The sequence below is a fragment of the Passer montanus genome, unplaced genomic scaffold, assembly GCF_014805655.1.
Source record: "Passer montanus isolate IOZ18808 unplaced genomic scaffold, ASM1480565v1 scaffold128, whole genome shotgun sequence".
Taxonomy (NCBI): Eukaryota; Metazoa; Chordata; class Aves; order Passeriformes; family Passeridae; genus Passer; species Passer montanus.
In genome coordinates, this window is record NW_024359610.1 from 477947 (window position 1) to 495687 (window position 17741).

General features: G+C 58.7%; 2 protein-coding genes across 2 annotated transcripts; both read left to right on the forward strand.

Moving 5' to 3' along the window:
• The first annotated feature begins 1086 nt into the window (after positions 1 to 1086).
• On the forward strand, positions 1087 to 8712 carry LOC120497339 (cytohesin 1 interacting protein). The gene is made up of 8 exons (XM_039698690.1): positions 1087 to 1268; positions 3112 to 3161; positions 4044 to 4098; positions 6199 to 6301; positions 6414 to 6507; positions 6660 to 6729; positions 7480 to 7546; positions 7961 to 8712. Exons 1-8 carry the CDS (start codon positions 1158 to 1160, stop codon positions 8404 to 8406), a joined length of 996 nt encoding a protein of 331 aa, XP_039554624.1. The 5' UTR covers positions 1087 to 1157; the 3' UTR covers positions 8407 to 8712.
• A 4839-nt stretch (positions 8713 to 13551) lies between these two features.
• ERMN (ermin) lies at positions 13552 to 16402 on the forward strand. The gene is made up of 3 exons (XM_039698673.1): positions 13552 to 13971; positions 14249 to 14335; positions 15851 to 16402. Exons 1-3 carry the CDS (start codon positions 13725 to 13727, stop codon positions 16189 to 16191), a joined length of 675 nt encoding a protein of 224 aa, XP_039554607.1. The 5' UTR covers positions 13552 to 13724; the 3' UTR covers positions 16192 to 16402.
• The last annotated feature ends 1339 nt before the right edge of the window (positions 16403 to 17741 follow it).

Below are 17741 nucleotides of genomic sequence, written 5' to 3' on the forward strand. Positions count from 1 at the left end.
CGGCCCCGGAGGGTGGCCACGGCCCCGGAGAGCTGCTCTGGCAGCAGCCGGAGGCAGTGCTGCTCCCGGAGGCATCCTTTTCCAGCGCTCTTGGGCGGCGGTGGGCGCTGTTCTGCCCGGGCGCTGTGCCCCGCTGCGCGTCCCGGCCCTGCCAGGCTGCCACGGCTCGGTGGAGGGCTGGCTGGGGAAGAGGAAGGGCTAATTGCCCACGTGCTTATTGTTTAGTAAATCACCCCCCCAGCATCCCCTGGTGCACGCCTGGCAGCTGAGGAGGGGAGCCAGCTCCTGGGCCCGAGGGCTCGTGTCCCACAGAGGATGCCGCCTTCCTTCTGTCCGGGGACAGCCACCCTGCAGGCGCTGCAGCCTCGCAGGAGGAGTGTGCCATCCCTGGCAGCGCTCAGGGCCAGCCTGGACCGGGCGTGGCCCTGGAGGAAGGCGAACCATCGCTCCAGCCCCGACCCCGGACCAGCGCCGTGCCAGGGGGGAGGCTGGGGCAGGGCATCCGTGTGAGCTCCCGGGCACGGGGGAGCCCTGCCGGGCCCGCTCTGCCCCTGGCCCGGCTCCGAGCACTCTGAGCCCTGCCGGGGAGCAGGCGGGCTGGAGGGATGGGTGCCGGGGGTGTGGGGGTGTCTGCTGCGGTGCGGGGTGCGAGTCGGAGGTGTGGAGTGCCTGCCGGGGTTCAGGGGCTCCTGCCGGGGGTCAGGGGCTCCTGTCGGGGCTGAGGGGCTCCTGCCGGGGCCGAGGGGCTCCTGCCGGTGTTCATGGGCTCCTGCCGGGGCTGAGGGCCCGACCCCGAACCAGCGCCGTGCCAGGGGGGAGGCTGGGGCAGGGCATCCGTGTGAGCTCCCGGGCACGGGGGAGCCCTGCCGGGCCCGCTCTGCCCCTGGCCCGGCTCCGAGCAGCTCTGAGCCCTGCCGGGGAGCAGGCGGGCCGGAGGGATGGGCCAGGGGGAGTGGGGGTGTCTGTTGCGGTGCGGGGTGCGAGTCGGGGGTCAGGGGCTCCTGCCGGGGCTGAGGGATGCATGTCGGGGTTCAGGGGCTCCTGCCGGGGCTGAGGGGCTCCTGCCGGGGTTCAGGGGCTCCTGCCACATCGCTCACTCTGCCCAGCATGGCACAGCGCTCGCCCTGAGCCCCATCACGTCGCTCGCCTGCCCGGCCATGGCCCTGCGGCGGCTGCTGCAGCCCAGCCTCAGCTCCGGCCCCGCGGACGGCAGGAGGATGCAGCACTTGGCCAGCACGGTGGGGACGCTGCCCCGCGGGCGCAGGCAGGTACGGGCTGAGCTCCCCAGCTCCTGGGCTGGGCTGCGGGGGTGACCGCCGGGCTGGTTTTGGGGGTGTGGTGGAACTTTGGCGGCGCTGGCGGTGTGGAAGCTCTGCGAGGAGCGAGGGATGCTCGGGCTGTGAAGGGCAGAGGCAGCTGAGACCGGCCCCGGCTGAACTCTGCGTTTCCAGGCGTGCTGGGAGCCAGGGAGGGTTTGTGCTGTCTGGGCGCTCCTTCCAGTGTGCATTTACCTCGGCCAGGCAGCCTGGCTGCCCTCCCTGCACGGCTGACAGCAGTGGCACCGCGGGTCATTCCCGTGTGGATTTGGGAGTGTTTGTGTACAGCTGCTGGGCTGGCCCAGCCGCTGGGCTGCACAGGGCAGCACAGATCCCACAGAACCGGGCTGTGCAGGGCAGCACAGGGCAGCACAGATCCCACAGAACGGGGCTGTGCAGGGCAGCATAGGGCAGCACAGATCCCACAGAACCGGGCTGTGCAGGGCAGCACAGACCCCACAGAACGGGGCTGCAAAGGGCAGCACAGACCCCACATAACCGGGCTGTGCAGGGCTGCACAGACCCCACAGAACCGGGCTGCAAAGGGCAGCACAGACCCCACAGAACCGGGCTGTGCAGGGCATCACAGACCCCACAGAACTGGGCTGTGCAGGGCAGCACAGATCCCACAGAACCGGGCTGTGCAGGGCAGCACAGACCCCACAGAACCGGGCTGTGCAGGGCAGCATAGGGCAGCACAGACCCCACAGAACCGGGCTGTGCAGGGCATCACAGACCCCACAGAACTGGGCTGTGCAGGGCAGCACAGACCCCACAGACTGTGCTGCTGTTGCCGTCCATCGTCGGCCGAGCAGTTCAGCTCTGGGATATTCGTCTGACATGAACAATCCCGAACAGAAAGTGTCTGTGGGATGCGATAATTTGAACATATACCCAGAAAAGCCGCTGCGCTGTCTGTGCCCTGCGGGCTGTGCTGTGCTGGGCTGCAGAGGGCACTCACTGAACCTTGTGCTTCGGGACTGGGACTGGGACTGGGACTGGGGCTCAGACCGGGACCAGGACTGGAACTGTCACTGGGACGAGCACTGGGACTGGCAGAGCTGGGCCACATCGGGGCCAAGGCCACACTGCAGGCACCGTCCCCAGGCAGGGGTCCCTGGCCCAGGCCCTGCTCCCAGCCCTCCCATGCCCTCCCAGGGGGTCACACATGGCCTCTCTGTCCTCCCCTGTCCCTCGGCAAGGAAATGCAGGGCCATGAAGTGGCTGTTCCTGCAGCAGGTCACACCGTGGCACCATTTTATCCTGCTGAGGAGACATCAGCTCTGCTGACTGCAAACATCTCACTGAGAGTGGAACTCCTCATTCACGGCTCCCTTTTGGGGGAAGAACCCGCATTTGGTGCTGACCTGGCCCTTGGCAGAGAGCCCCCCAGGTGTGCCTGGCCTGAAGCAGGGCCTGGCTGGGAGATGCTGTGCAGGCACTGCAGGGCTCAGGGTGTGCACTCCCCTGCCGGGGGGCTCTGTGCCTCTCCTGGCAGGGTTCAGTTTATAAACCACACAATTCTGGAGGAAAGGGACTACAGTGAGATGAGCTCTTGGCACAACAGAGATGTGATTTGTGCTCTGAGCTTGCCACCAGCATCTGACAGCAGGATTTGACCTCCAGATGCTTTTCCTCCTGTTCAGAAAGCTCAAGCTCTCTTTTGACCAAGGCAGAGGTGTTGGTGCGATGCCAGCAGCTGTTTTTAGTTCTTCTCTATACTGCTGGTTTTATCTGTGTGCCTCAAAGAACCACAAGCCTACTGATGCCTTTCCTCTCCTGTTTCTGGTCACAGCTCGCCTTGGCCAGATCCAGCTCCTGGGACGACTCCTCCAAGCCACAGAGGTATGATTCCATAATTCTGTGATTCCAGAGTCCAGAGTCTCTGTTCTGGCTAATTCTGCACAAAAAGTGTGTCCTGGGAACTGTGGCAGCCCAAGAAGGATGGGGTGCGAGGCAGAGAGTGGCACCCAGCACCTGCAGGCACAGTTGTGAGCTTTGGCTTAGGCATGGCAACAGGCAGCACCGTGGGAGGGACGGCGTGGTGACACCCCACGGCGTGGGGACACCCCATGGCACAGGGAGGACAGCGTGGTGACACCCCACGGCGTGGTGACACCCTGCAGGCACAGGGGGTACGGCGTGGTGACACCCCACGGCGTGGGGACATCTGTTCTGGCTAATTCCGCACGAAAAGTGTGTCCCGGGAACTGTGGCAGCCCAAGAGGGATGGGGTGTGAGGCAGAGAGTGGCACCCAGCACCTGCAGGCGCAGTTGTGAGCTTTGGCTTGGGCATGGGAACAGGCAGCACCGTGGGAGGGGCACCCCATGGCGTGGGGACACCCTGCAGGCACAGGGGGGACGGCGTGGTGACACCCCACGGCGTGGTGACACCCCATGGCACACACAGGGACAGTGTGGTGACACCCTGCAGGCACAGGGGGGACGGTGTGGTGACACCCCCCAGCGTGGGGACACCCTGCAGGCACAGGGGGGACGGCGTGGTGGGCGCAGTTGTGAGCTTTGGCTTGGGCATGGGAACAGGCAGCACCGTGGGAGGGATGGCGTGGTGACACCCCATGGCATGGTGGCACCCCATGGCACACACAGGGACAGTGTGGTGGCACAGGGAGGCCCACGGGGGACACCCCTGTTCTGGGTGGGAATGCAGGCCCTCAAGCAGCAGCAGCCCACGCTCACGTGGAACTGTGTGTGCTCCTCCTGCAGGCACCTCGTGGCGATCCTGAAAGAAGATAAAGAGACCTTTGGGTTTGAAATCCAGGTGAGAGCTAAATGACAAGCTGTTTCATCAAAAACAAAGTGTGGTGCAGAGTCTGAAGTGTCATATCCCCAAATCCAGGGAAGGCAGGCCAGAGCAGAGGAAAGTGTGTGTCAGAGCCTGCAACATCTGAAGAGCTTACATCACTCATACAAAACAGGGATGTTTCTCTGAGGACTTTTTCATAGTAAAGGTCACAGATGAGCATTTCTGGCCTTCTCTCAAGTCAGAGTGTTGAATGTAGGAGAAATCCCACCCAAATCCAAATAAGAGGCAATGATAGTGCCTTCTTACCTCCATAAGTGAATATTTTTGGGAGGATTGTATAGGAGAATATTTTCAAATGAGAGAGATCAGAAAACTCTCTTAAAAATTACCTTATGCTGGCTTTTTGCTACCTCCTTTAATATGCACAGAGAGATATGTACTTTTCAAGAAGATGTACAATATTTTTCCATAAATACCTGCTAAGCATGACTTTTGGGGCAGGAGTTAATCGCATAGGAGGAGATTCTGTTTGGGGTAGAAGTCACTAAGTCATCAGGCAGGAGAACCAGGATGTTACCAGGAGTACTGCTGGGGGAGATTCTGTGTTTGTGGGTTTTTGTGAGAAGGGTAACTCCTAACCAGCAGCTCTGCTAAAATCCGGGGTAAAGCTAAAAACTGATCCCAGCAATAAAGGGATGTCATTTGGGAGCAGAGGGATCTGCCTGCCAGCAGCAGGGCACTTTCAAAGTGCTTTCCTCTGTCTGCACACAAAGGGGAAAAGTGTTTTCTGTGAAATTAGTGTATTAGGAAAAGCTTAACTTTGCCCAATTTGGGTCTGTGACTAATGAGCGGGTCAGCACTCAGCTCGTGAACAGAGGAGAGCTTTCAGAAGGGAGGATAATTGAGTCAATTATTGGGCTTTTGTGTAAATTGTCAGGGCAGATTTTCATTAGATGTGGCATTCTGATTAAAAATAATTGTTCTTGGCACGTTTTCTTCCTGAGCACACATTCAGCGTGAGCACCTCACAGGAAGTTGGGGCTGCAGAAAGGCAGCCTCTGTCAGCTGCTGAGGGTGTTTGGAAGCTGCAGTTCCACCACTGTGAGAGGCATTCAGGCAAAGCAGAGTAAGATGATGTGAAACTTTAGGCCCAGATCTGCAGGGAGCTCATGCTTCACTCGTCACTCTCAGTTCAGGCACGAATTTTCCTGCTAAAAAGGCTGGAATCACCGCACGGGGGGATTTGGCCAGGTGAGCCCTGAACTGCCCCAGCCTCCATCCCTTTGTTCCACTGGCTGAGACATCTGGGACTCCAGCGTGAGCTCTCTCTGGGTCAGAAGTGGCAGTGGCAGGTTTCCAGGAAGCAGATGTGGTATTTGCATGTCACCAGAAAAGGTTTCCTGCTGCCGTGGGAGCCGGGCAGGCTGCGGCACCGGAGTTTGCATTTTTTAAACTCATGTCAGCACCCATAACCACACGAGGGATTTAGGGTAACTAGAGTTACTAAATGTTCAGTTAAATGTGTAAGTCAAGAAAAAAAAGCACTTCGAGGAGGGTGGGGATGTGTGTGGGTGACAAGTTCCAGAGGCCAGAAGAGAAAAAGTAAGTTTAAATCTTCTGTCTTTTCAGTTCCTGCACAAACTGAGCTGTCTGGTAGCAGCAGCTGACTCCACACAGCATTCCCAATTAATAGGAGCCAATCCCTTGAAAGTCCCAGTCCCATCCTGTCATGTTCCCCTGGGAACATGAGACATCTTTCCAGAAAGCCATTCCCACCCATGCTGACATATTCTTGGTTGAAGTCACAGAGTTTTTAATGCTGAATGACCAGATTGCTTTAAAACTAGGGGGTTTTTGTTGTTATCGTTATTGTTTTGTTGTTTTTTGGTTTTTTGTTTTTTTTTTTTTTCACAAACCCAATGTAGAGGCACCTGTCAGATGTCTACTGTTTTCTGCTGTGCAAATGCATTTTTAATTGTTGGGTTATAGCATTTTGATCTCACTTTCATGTAATGTACTCTGCCCATCACAGCCTTCCCACTGAAAAAGAGTGCTGAATTTTAAATGGCTTTCACGGCTGCAGGATTGGTAACCCTGTCCCTTTGGCATCAACAGACTATTAGGTTCTCGCACCAGAACGATTTCTCCCTGGAGGTGTGCACGTGTGTCTGCAGAATCCAGGAGGAGAGCCCTGCCCACCTCTCCGGCCTTCAGACTGGTAACTGTCCGTGGGTTTCCTGCCCTGGGAGCCGACCCTCCCTCCTGGCTGCTGTTCCTGAGCAGGCCAGGGTGTGCCCGGGCTGCTGATGCCCACTCTGTGTCCCTGGCAGGGGACATCCTCACCAGCATCAACGGCGTGAGCACCGAGGGCTTTGCTCACAAGCAAATCGTGGACTTGATCAAGTCCTCAGGGAACTATTTGAGGTGGGAGTCTCCCTTTGGATGGGGTTTGGCCTGATTTCCTCTCCCCCTGAAGGCAGTGCTGCCCCACAGCCCTGCACAGCCTAGGGGCAGAAATCCCAAGGGCTGGGCAGGGCAGGGCCTCTGTGCTCAGGGCAGCACCACCCTCCCCACAGGTTAGAGACCATCAACGGGGCCTTGCTCCTGAGGAAAATGGAGCTGGAGACCAAGCTGCAGGCTCTCAAGGTAATAGGATTAACTGCTTGTTCCCCTGTCAGCTGGAGAGGGCTGCTGTGGCTCTCTGCTGATGGGGCAGCTGTGTGCCATGGGACAGGGGTCCTGGCAAGGGCTGACACCCTGCTGCAGCACCTGGTGCCCCTGGGGTGGTTATTATAAACCAGGGACAGAGAAGAAATGTGGTGACAATCCCAGGACTGGCCGGGTGAGCCTGGGCTGCTCAGTTTGGGTGTGGGAGGCAGAGTTCACTGCCCTGGTGGGGAGGTGCCCCCTCTGCCTGTCCCCAGGCACACCTCGCCCGTTTGGCATTTTTGGTCAGCTCTGCAGGGTTCATTTCCCCCCAGAGCTGGCTGCAGCAGAGGGAAGGACCCGTTGCTGGGTGTTGGGTGGCTGGGGGCTCTCAGGGGTTCCAGGTGTGCTCCCAGGGCCGGCAGGGGTGGCAGGCTGTGCCAGTCCCACGCCGTGAGCCGGGGAGGAGCACTGGGGTGCCTGCTCCTGGGGGGTGCTCCAGAGCTGGCAGGGCTGCAGAGGAGCGCTGGCACTGCCACAGCTGGGGGAAGGTGGGGTCCATGCCCCCCAGGCCGGCTCCGGGCTGCTCCTTTCCCAGTCGGAGCTGGCAGTGCTTTGGCCGGAGCACCGCGGCCCTGAGCCGACTCGTGTTTCCTGGGAGAGATTTGCTGAGCTCCGGGACGCCCGAGCTGCACCTTTACAGGCTGTTTGGCTTCCCTGGAGTGACAGAGGTGTTCCTTGTCCCCACAGCAGGCGCTGCACCAGCGGTGGGGGGAGCTGCGGGCGCTGCTGGCCCGGGAGCGGCTCCTGCTGCACGGTACGTGCGGGGCCCAGCACTGCTGCCATCCCACCGCCACCGGCTTCGCCTCCCTCCCGAGGGGGCGCGGGGCTGGCCGGGGAACGCTTTTGTGCCGAGGGCCATGACCCTGGCTGCTGCTTGGCAGGGGCACCCCAAGGGCTCTGCATCGCTCCTGGGCCGGGGGTTTATGTGGTGGTGAAAGGTTCTCCATTCTTTGGTTTTACCGGGGAGGAGCCGGGCTGGGTTCGGTGTGCACTGCCCAGGGAGCTCAAGCCGGAGCAGCAGCCCAGGCGGGAAGGGCTGCTGGCTGTGCCAGGGGCTGGCACGGCGCTGCCGGGGCACAGCGGGCTGCTCCCGGCCAGGAGCGGGGCTGGCTCGGGCTGCTCCCGGCCAGGAGCGGGGCTGGCTGACGCTCCTGCCCGCTGCTTCCAGGGGAGGTGGCCGACGGCGCAGTGCCGGGCTGGCTGGAGGCGGCAGAGCCCGGCTCGCCCGGACCCTTCCTGCCCGCCGAGCCGCGCCTGGCCAGCGACAGCAGCTCCCGCAGCCGCCTCAGCTCCATGACGCTGGGCAGCGAGGACAGCTTCTGCCCGGGCAGCGCCTTCGAGGACGCGGCTGCGGAGAGCCGCAGCCGGCGGGGCAGCACGGACGATGAGTGCGTGTTCGCCAGGCCCGCTGCGGCCCGCGGCTCCCTGCGCAGGAACCGCAGCGTCAGCCTGGCCAGCAGCGGCCCCGCGTCCCCGCCCGGCGACGGCGGCGGCTCCTGCGGCGGCTTCGGCACCCTGCCCCGGAGCGGCCGCCGCGCCAGCGTCCGCAGGCACCTGCTCAGGCTCGTGCCGGGCTTCCACCGGGCCCTGCAGGAGGAGGAGAGCCGCGTGTGATGTCGCCGTGCCACCCCACGGCCGAGGCTGCGGCACGCCGCGCTGGCACCGGGGCACCGCCCGGACAACAGCGCTGATGGGAGTCACACGGCTCTGGCGTCTCAGCTGTTTGCATTTTTAATCCGAGCACGCTGCGGACCTCTTCATCAACGTGAAAAATGAGTGACTCCAGAATGTGAAGAACCTTTGCAGAACTTCCTCGGCGAACTTTACTGTTAATAACAGTTTTTAATTGAATGCGAAATTGATAGCTATTTATTTCCTGTTACCGGAGTCGGTGCCTTCCAAAGGACTTTAATAAAATGAATGCTTCTACTAAACCCAGTTGCGGAGTCCCGTTGGGAGGAGGATGGAGCCTGGAGCGTGTGGCAGAGGGAGCCTGGGCAGGGTGTTCTGGAATGAAGCTGTCCTGCCAGGTCTGCAGCCATTGTACAAACGGTGTGATGACCCAGTGCCGGTTTGGTCTGAGCAGCTGCAGCCTCTGCCAGGTGCTGATATCCCCTGTCTTGCCAAGTGTCCCATTCCAGGGGACGTGGAGTGGCAAGGACCCTCCTGAGCACACAGGTGTCCCCAGGCTCCTCTGCAGAGCCTGAGGGGTGTCTGTGACACTGCCCGGAGCAGCTCTGTGTGTCCTGCAGGGCTGACCTCCCTAGGCAAGAGAGAAGAAAGGCAGAGGGCTGTCCTGCAGGGATGAGCAGCACTGCTCTGCTCTGCTCTGCTCTGCTCTGGCAGGGGGGTGACACCCAGGGACGTCCCTGCAGCACCTGCTGGGACCCTGCCCAGCAGTGCCTGGGGCTGAGGAGCTGCCCGTGGTCCCATGCTCTCAGCACTCCACACCTGCTCACATTTATTTCCCCAGAAGCTTCAGGCAGTAAGGATCACTGAGAGCACGTGTGAAGTGGGTTTAATAACCACGGGCACAGATGTGAAGAAAAAGAGAGTTTTTGCCCTCCTTCTCAGTACATAGGAAAGGCTGTTTGTTCAGCCTGAGCAGCCTAATGATGTTTTTCAAATACAACTGGAAGCATTTTAAATATAATTCAAGGCCCCTGTGTGCCTCACTGCCTGTTGCCCGGGCAGCCTGTGCAGTTGTACCCTCAGGTACTGCTGTGCTGGGGTTTTCTGGGCTTCTCAGAGACCACAGGCTAAATCCAACAGCTTCCCTGCCAGAGGAGCTCCACACAAAAACAGCCTGCTCCCAAAACTTCTCCGATTCATGAACACAGCTGAGACAGAAGAGTCACTACTGGCCTCCGTCATTTCTGTGGGAAGGATTAAGTAGCTGGAAATATGGCACAGCTCTGGGAAAGATGAAGGGCACTCAGGGAGCTGGGGACAGTCAGAGGGTCTGGGGACAGCCAGGAGAGCTGGGGACAGTCAGGGGGCTGGGGGACAATCAGGGGAGGAGCTGTCATGGTGTGCACATGGGTGATGTCCTGTCTGTGCTGCTGCACCCATGATTTGCTGTCTCAAAATAGAAGAGTTCTACTTTTCATTGCCAGTAGCATCCTCTGAAAGGAGAAAATAAAAATAATTAGAGATTGGTTCTATTTGGCCAAAATGTTGAGTTAAAGCAGATGTAGGCGTGTCCAAAAGCAACCAGGGGCAGAAAAACCAGAATATCTGGTGAGAGTCATTGTAGGGCCCAAAGGGAACGGACAGCCCCAGCACTGAGAAAGGGACCCTAAAGTACTGCAGCCTCACAGTCCAAAGGGGGATTCCTTTAGGCATGAAAGGTTAACTTGCCACAGGTGGGGATCCAGGCGCTTGCCGTGAGTGCGGAAAGGCTGGAGGAGCCTGACACCCCAGAAGCTCGGCCTGAGGCAGTGCTGCCCTCCCAGCAGGGTGGGAGCACGCTCTGGGTGTGCAGGATGGCAGCGTGACACGTTCTGAGCCACGGCCACAAACAGGATGTGGGGACAAGCACCGAGCCCTGCTGTGCCCCAGCCTGCGGGGGAGGAGGGAGCTCACAGGCCAGACAAAGTGCTCAGGAAGGAAAGCAACTGCAACAGCTTTTAACAAAGGCATTTCTCCTTGCACAGAGCACTTTGGGTGGATCCTGCTCTGCCTCCTGGGTGAGGGGCAGGAGGAGGGTGGCTGTACAGGCAGCATGGGACCCACTCTGTGTTCTCACTGATCTCAGGGGTGTTGGAGGGATCGGAGAGTTCCCAGCAGCCAGTGGAACCTTTTCTCTGCTTATCCCCCAGGGGCTGAGGGGACAACACAAGTTAACTGCAGGGGAGAGTGCAGCTGGTCCTCGATGAATGCAATTGGATTTTAAACTGAGCATTTCCATTAATGTGATGAATGCTGCAGAGTCCACCTTCTCAGGGGACTTAACTGCTCGGCTGAGTGCTGTCCACTGCCCAGACCCTCCCACCAGGTCCTGACTCCTGGTTCCACCCTGCCCCGCACTCAGGGATGGTGCTGCTGCCTCCTGAATTCCACCCTGCCCTGCAGTCAGGGATGGTGCTGCTGCCTCTGGTTCCACCCTGCCCCGCACTCAGGGATGGTGCTGCTGCCTCTGGAGTTCCCTCCTGCCCCACAGTCAGGGATGGTGCTGCTGCCTCCTGAATTCCACCCTGCCCTGCAGTCAGGGATGGTGCTGCTGCCTCTGGTTCCACCCCTGCCATGGCAGGGACACCTTCCGCTACCTCAGGGTGCTCCACCCTGCCCCGCACTCAGGGATGGTGCTGCTGCCTCTGGTTCCCTCCTGCCCCGCACTCAGGGATGGTGCTGTCGCCCTCCTGCTGCCCTGCAGGGCTGCTTGCTGCAGCCCCACCCTGCACTTCCTCTCCCCGCGGCTGCGGGGCCCTGCTCCCCTGCGCAGCAGCGGGTCACAGCCAGCTCCCAGGCTCAGAGCAGAAGGTGGCACAGTGGTTATCGCGGGCAGCTGAGCCCGGCCTGCCAGCGCCTCGAGGCAAAGGGACTCACATTTATCCACACACAGAGCCTGGAGTGAGCCCCGGCGCTCCTGGCATGGACCAGCTGCTGTTGGTGCTGTCACATCCAGCTGTGGCTGTGCCACACCAGATTGGAATTTTTTTTTTTTAATTTTTAAAAGCTTGAAGAGGCAAAAATCCACGCCGTGGGGTTTGTGCAGAAGGAATTGTTCCCTGCCCTTGAGAGGTGGTTTTGCCCAGCTGTTTGCAAGCAGCTGCCTGTGGTGGGAAGAACACGCAGCTGCCTTTTCCTTCTGCAATCCTGCAGCCCAAACGGTTCTGTGATTCTGTGATAATGAGAAGGAACCTTCTCCTCTCCGGTCACCAGACCTTGCTGGGTGCTCAGCCTCTCCTCCTGAGGGCACCAACCTCTGCTCATTGTCAGCTCACGTTCAAACATTATTGTTCACTCTTCTTGGACAACATTTTCCAGCAAAGGATGGATTTTATAAACCAATCACACCAAATTAATTTTAAAACAATAATGAAAACTTGTTGATTTAAAGACACAAACTCAAAGGATGAATAGAAGCAGTGGAAAGTGTTTGGGTTCATTTCTAATCAGGGGCTGAACTCAACAAGAGGATTTCCAAACCCTAAAGCCCAAAGATACCAGAAATGCTGTATTGTACAAACACAGAACGTCATTCACAGCAGGAGATTACACTGTTATGTAAACCTGGCTTTGGGCACCAGGGTTGAGACGAGTTCAGCTGCGGTCAGAAATGCCCCAGTGCTGCTCGGGTGATTCTCCAGCTTCCCTCCCTCTCAATCCTGCCAGCCTTCGGTGTGACTGAGAGTCACCGAGAGAATCATGGAATGTCTTGGGATGGGAGGGACCTTAAAGCTCTCCCTGTTCCACCCCCTGCCATGGCAGGGACACCTTCCGCTACCTCAGGGTGCTCCAAGCCCTGTCCAACCTAATCTGGGACACTTCCAGGGACAGCCATGGCCCCTCTGAGCAGTGCTGGCTGTCCAGGGAATGTGGCTGGGCACAGGTGGACAGCGTGACACTGCGCTGTATGCAGGGCCTGTGCCTGTCCCACTGCTGGGGCTGCTCCCCAGAGGGCAAAGCGCTCCCACTGTGCCCCAGGGCACAGCGAGGTTCATCCACAGCGAGCTCCATCCCTGGTGAGCTCCATCCACAGCAAGGTTCATCCAGGATGAGCTCCATCCCTGGTGAGCTCCATCCTTGGCGAGCTCCATCCCTGGTGAGCGCAATCCACGGCGAGCTCCATCCACAGGGAGCTCCATCCACAGGGTGCTTCATCCACAGTGAGCTTCATCCACAGTGAGATCCATTCATGGCAAGCTCCATCCACAGCAAGGTTCATCCATGATGAGCTCCATCCCTGGTGAGATCCATCCCTGGTGAGATCCATCCCCGGTGAGATCCATCCACGGTGAGCTCCATCTACAGTGAGCTCCATCCATGGCAAGCTCTATCCACACGGTGAGATCCATCCCCGGTGAGCTCCATCCATGGCAAGCTCTATCCACAGGGAGCTCTGTCCACAGCGAGCTCTATTCCTGATGAGCTCCATCCATGGTGATCTCCATCCCTGGTGATCTCCATCCCTGGCGATCTCCCTCCCTGGCAATTTCCATCCATGGTGATGTCCATCCCTGGTGATCTCCACCCCTGGTGATTTCCCTCCCTGGCGATCTCCATCCCTGGCAATCTCCATCCCTGGCGATCTCCATCCCTGGCAATCTCCATCCCTGGCGATCTCCATCCCTGGCGATCTCCATCCCTGGCGATCTCCACCCCTGGCGATTTCCATCCCTGGTGAGTCCACCCCTGGCAATCTCCACCCCTGGCGATCTCCACCCGTGGCGATCTCCATCCCTGGCGATCTCCATCCCTGGTGAGTCCATCCCTGGCGGTTTCCATCCCTGGTGAGTCCATCCCTGGCGCGGTTCCCGGCACAAACCCGCTGGGGAATGTTAAGCGGGTCAGGTGGCGGCGCTGGGGAAGGTGGTCACCCTGCAGGGATTAGGGGTCAGAACAATGGCTGTGCCTGTGGCCAGCGGGGACACAAAGAGCCATTGTGCCCAGCGCACAAACTCCTGTTTATTCCCGCGGCGCTGACATGCCCGCAGCCCCGCTCTCCGCGCCAGCACAAAAGCTTCCTTGCTTTGGATTGTTTGTTTATGTAAATTATAATGGTGCGTTTAATTATGCAACGGGCAGAGCCTCGGCGGCCAGGGAGGTGCTGACTGGGCTGGCAGGCCCCGGGCACAGCGGATGGTGCTGCCGCGGGCTGGGCACCGGAGACGCGCCAGGGCCACTCGCGCAGGGCAGCGGAGCCCGGGGCCAAGGGGCCAGGAGCAGGAGCGGGGCCCGGCACGGCCCGGCCCGGCACGGCCCTCAGCATGACAGAAGAGGTGCCCGCAGCTGCCACCATGCCGGCGTGCAACGGGAGCCTTCCCCCGGAGGATGGCCCACTCCAGGTCATCGGCGGCCTCGAAGAAATTGCAAAATCTCTTGGGACAGTCCCGTACGCGAACGCGGAAATGAGCCCCGACACTTCACCTGCAAAGGAGAATCTGGAGGAAAACAGAAATTCATTGCCAGAGGACATCACTCCTGAGAATTTTGCTGGAGAGAAGCGATGCCAAGGTATCATACGGGGCTGCCTGTTGGGAGAGAAAAGTTCTGCTTTATCTATAGCCTGATGAATAACGGGATGTGCTGTGTGTCAGTCAAAATTCCTAACCTGTGGTAGCTGTAACAGTATTTCAGAATCTGGGACACATTTGAGGGATGCAGTGAAAAGATCATAACTAAAGAAATGAGCAATTCTAAATCTGCTCTGAAAGATCTGCAGCCATTAAAACCTGATTGTCCCCACTAATTGCTCCATCAGCCCGTGTCTTGTGCTTTGTGTTTCCCAAAGAAAAGCGAGAGGAGAACGCTGGGACACCGCAGCAGGGACCAGCGGATATCCAGGACGCAGGGACCAATGGCCAGGGATCAGGGGAAGGTAATGCAAAATGCCATCTGATGTGGGGTTTCACAGATGTGCAGCAAAGAGAAAATGGATGCAGGTGGTTGTTATTTTTTTAATTGGGTCAGACCCTTCTATTCCAGAGAGCAGTGACTCATTTCTCACCTCTGAGTTGCTGCACCTTAGAAACCACAGCTGCTCTCCTCCTGCCAGAGTTTCACAGATCTCACTGGCCATGGGGCATCCAAGCACTGTGGGGTCTTCAGGCAGGAGGTCCCCAACAGCCTCTCGGGGTTGGGAGATTCTGTCCTCTGCTCCGTGCTCACAGGAGAACCTCGTGAGGCTGCTGGTGGTCACAAACCCCAAACCTTTTCCTGCCTGATTCACCAAGTGTTGAATCCCCCAGTGCCCAGCTATCCACATAAAATTGCTCTCCTAAACAGCTGTTCCTGGGTCTTGCTCTGCTCATTTCTGGGTGAAAATGGTGGAAATGAGCAGGAGCCAGGGCTGGAGCCGCAGGCACCTCCTGTGGTGAGCGGGGCTGCAGGGGGGTCACTGCCCCGGTCACGAGCTAAAAATGTACTGAGTGTATACAGAAATGAACATATTTATTTCACTATGCAAACTGCAGCCACGTCTCCAACAGGAGTATTTTATGGCCCGTTGCTGGAGGAGAACAGCCGTGTCTCTGCGAGGGGGGCTCTAGGCACTATTCCTTTCCTCATCTCCAGGCTCCTCCCGGCTCGTTGGCTTGGGCAGGGGTGCGACAAGGGTGGCTGCACCAGGAGCTGCTGGTGCTGCTCTGCCCCGAGCTTTGAAGCGGGCTCTAAATGAGCCGTGGGCTGTGCCCTGCAAGCACAACCTGCTTCCATTAACAAAAGGAAAAATATCCGAACATTTGTCATGGCCAAATTAATATTTCATAGCAACTGCCTAGGCTGTGAGGAGCTGAACAGTGGTGGAGGCTTTCCCACTTAGAGCTGACATCCATATTCCAGCTGTGCTGCTTTTGGAGCACACAATAAAACCTATTAAAGGACCTCTCATGGTCCCCCTGCACCCGCCCTGCAACCACGGCGCTTTATCTCCAAACTGCAGGCAGCTTTTTAGTACCCAACCAATTTAGTCTAATTAATACTCTGGACCCCACAGGCAAAACCTTGAATAGACCATTTGTTTCGACACTAAAGCACCATTAACCGCAGAGACGTGCCAAACAGGGCAAATGGGAGATGGCCATGGCAGCAGGGGTGGCCACTGCTGGGGGAGGGACACGTCCCGTGGGGGCACAGCTGGGCACTGCATCGGAATGGCTCCCTTCCCTTCCCTTCCCTTCCCTTCCCTTCCCTTCCCTTCCCTTCCCTTCCCCTCCCTCCCCTCGGTGGCAGTACGGAGGGAGGCCCTGGAAGGGACACGGGTGACCTTGGGAGCTGTCCCCAGGCCGCTCGGGTGCTGGGGTCCGGCCTGGACCGGTGCCACCCCTGTTCGGGGGCAGGAGCTGGTGGCGGCGGGCCCGCAGCCGCCGTGTCCCCGTGTCCCCGTGTCGCGCAGGGCCGGGGGGCACAGCGGGGACCCCGCCGGGCAGCGCCGAGCCCAGAGCGGAGGAGGCGGAGGAGGCGGAGGAGGAGGAGGACACGGAGGAGGACGAAGTGCAGGTGATCGAAATGAAGAGGGAGGGCGGCGGGGCGCCCCGCCCGCAGCAGCCGCCGCCCCCGGGCAGCCCCGGCCGCGGCTCCCCGCTGGACAGGGCGGCGGAGCAGCCCGGCCTGGGGAAGAAGAACGACATCTCCAGACACAGCTACTCCAGGTACAACACAATCTCCTACCGGAGGATCCGCAAAGGAAACACCAAACAGCGGATCGACGAGTTCGAGTCCATGATGCACTTGTGAACTGAGCGGGGAGTGCCTGACCACCGAGCCCTGGCTCTGGCTTGGTTTTATTTTCTCCCCCCAAACGTGTGTCTTCACACAGCACGAGGTCACTGCTTTTCTTCTTTTTGTATATGATTTATAATACACTGTGAAAATTTAACATCTTGGCTTTGACGGGGGCAGAGGCATCCGTAGCGCAGGAAAATAAATAATCAGTTTGCTAAATACACACCCCCTGGCTGCTCAGGGTATCCTCCTTCCTTCCCTCTGCCTCTATAACCGTGCTGAGAGCAGGGGAGGCTGCAGCTGGCTGGCTCCCCTCTGGCTGCCCCGGGCTGCCAGCCGTGCCGTAAGGAGCTGGCAGTGTGGCACCGTGACACTGCCAGGGCAGGGGCACCAAAGGGACACCCCCTGCTCTGTTCTGCAGTGCCCCTCTGCCAGCACTGCCTGTCCCAGCTCGTGCTGAGCTGCCACCAGGCCAGGGCCAGCTGTGGCCACGCTGGGGTGGCCTTGGGATAGGGGACTGGTGACCAGTGCCACCTCCAGAGGCACAGCCCCCTGTGCCTGCCAGTCCCTGAGTGCAGCTGGGGAGCCTGGCCACTACCAGGAGCACCTATTGTCCCTGTGCCACCAGGTCAGACTCTCTTGGGTGTCCTGATTTTCATCCTAAGTTTAGGTGCAAAATTTCAAAGATCATTTTGTCAAAACCAGGTGAGTTTTAATGCATTATTTTTGTCTCACCTGGATATTACCTGTCTCCATTTTGAAAGACCTTTGTGTAAGCACCATGCAGTGGTGGCAATCTTTGTAAACTGTTTTACTCTAGATTTGTCTGGACTTGGGACTTAGTTTTGCACTTGTCATCCCAGAAAGCATCTGGAAAGCTGAGGACAGCTGGTGAGGAAGAGGAGGTAAGGACGGAGTTACACAAGGCCTCCTGCAGCCATAAGTGCCTTTTTAAGGATTAGTTTTACATCTCCAGCAGCACTGAATATCGCTTTGGCTTTTCTTGTTCCACATAAAGGCAATTTTTTATTGGCAACGTGAAAATAATACGGGGCAATTCTGCATTGTGCCGGCAGACACAGCCCTCATTGTGCCATTCACACTTGTTTGTTTGCTCCTCGGCCCGGGGAAGTTCTGAGCTTTGCTTGTACCAACTTATACAGGGGGTCTGTTCCCGCTGGCAGCTGCTCTGGGGTGGCACGGCCCTTGGAGACTGTGCTGCTGCAGCCAGGGCTGCTGGGCAGGGGAGGTGTCCCCCTGGCAGGGTGGAACGAGGTGGGCTTTGGGGTCCCTGCCAACCCACACCGCTCCCATTCCGTCAGCGCCTGTGCCCGCTCCCAGAGCTTTCGGTGGAAAGGCTCCTGGAGGCTTGTAGAGACTCGGGCTGGCTTTTGGAACCTGGGGCTGGCTTTTGGAATCTCGGGCTGGCTTTTGGAATCTCGGGCTGGCTTTTGGAGCCTTGGGCTGGGTTTTGGAATCTCAGGCTGGCTTTTGGAATCTCGGGCTGGCTTTTAGAGCCTCGGGCTGGCTTTTGGAGCCTCGGGCCAGCTTTTGGAACCTTG

Excerpts from the sequence above, each read along its gene's own strand:
- LOC120497339 (XM_039698690.1), top strand. The coding sequence starts at position 1,158 with ATGGCCCTGCGGCGGCTGCTGCAGCCCAGCCTCAGCTCCGGCCCCGCG. Across the intron at positions 6,302-6,413 it reads CCTCTCCGGCCTTCAGACTG|GGGACATCCTCACCAGCATC; the intron begins GTAACTGTCCGT and ends TGTCCCTGGCAG. Across the intron at positions 6,508-6,659 it reads TCCTCAGGGAACTATTTGAG|GTTAGAGACCATCAACGGGG; the intron begins GTGGGAGTCTCC and ends CCCTCCCCACAG.
- ERMN (XM_039698673.1), top strand. The coding sequence starts at position 13,725 with ATGACAGAAGAGGTGCCCGCAGCTGCCACCATGCCGGCGTGCAACGGG. Across the intron at positions 13,972-14,248 it reads TGGAGAGAAGCGATGCCAAG|AAAAGCGAGAGGAGAACGCT; the intron begins GTATCATACGGG and ends TGTTTCCCAAAG. Across the intron at positions 14,336-15,850 it reads TGGCCAGGGATCAGGGGAAG|GGCCGGGGGGCACAGCGGGG; the intron begins GTAATGCAAAAT and ends CGTGTCGCGCAG.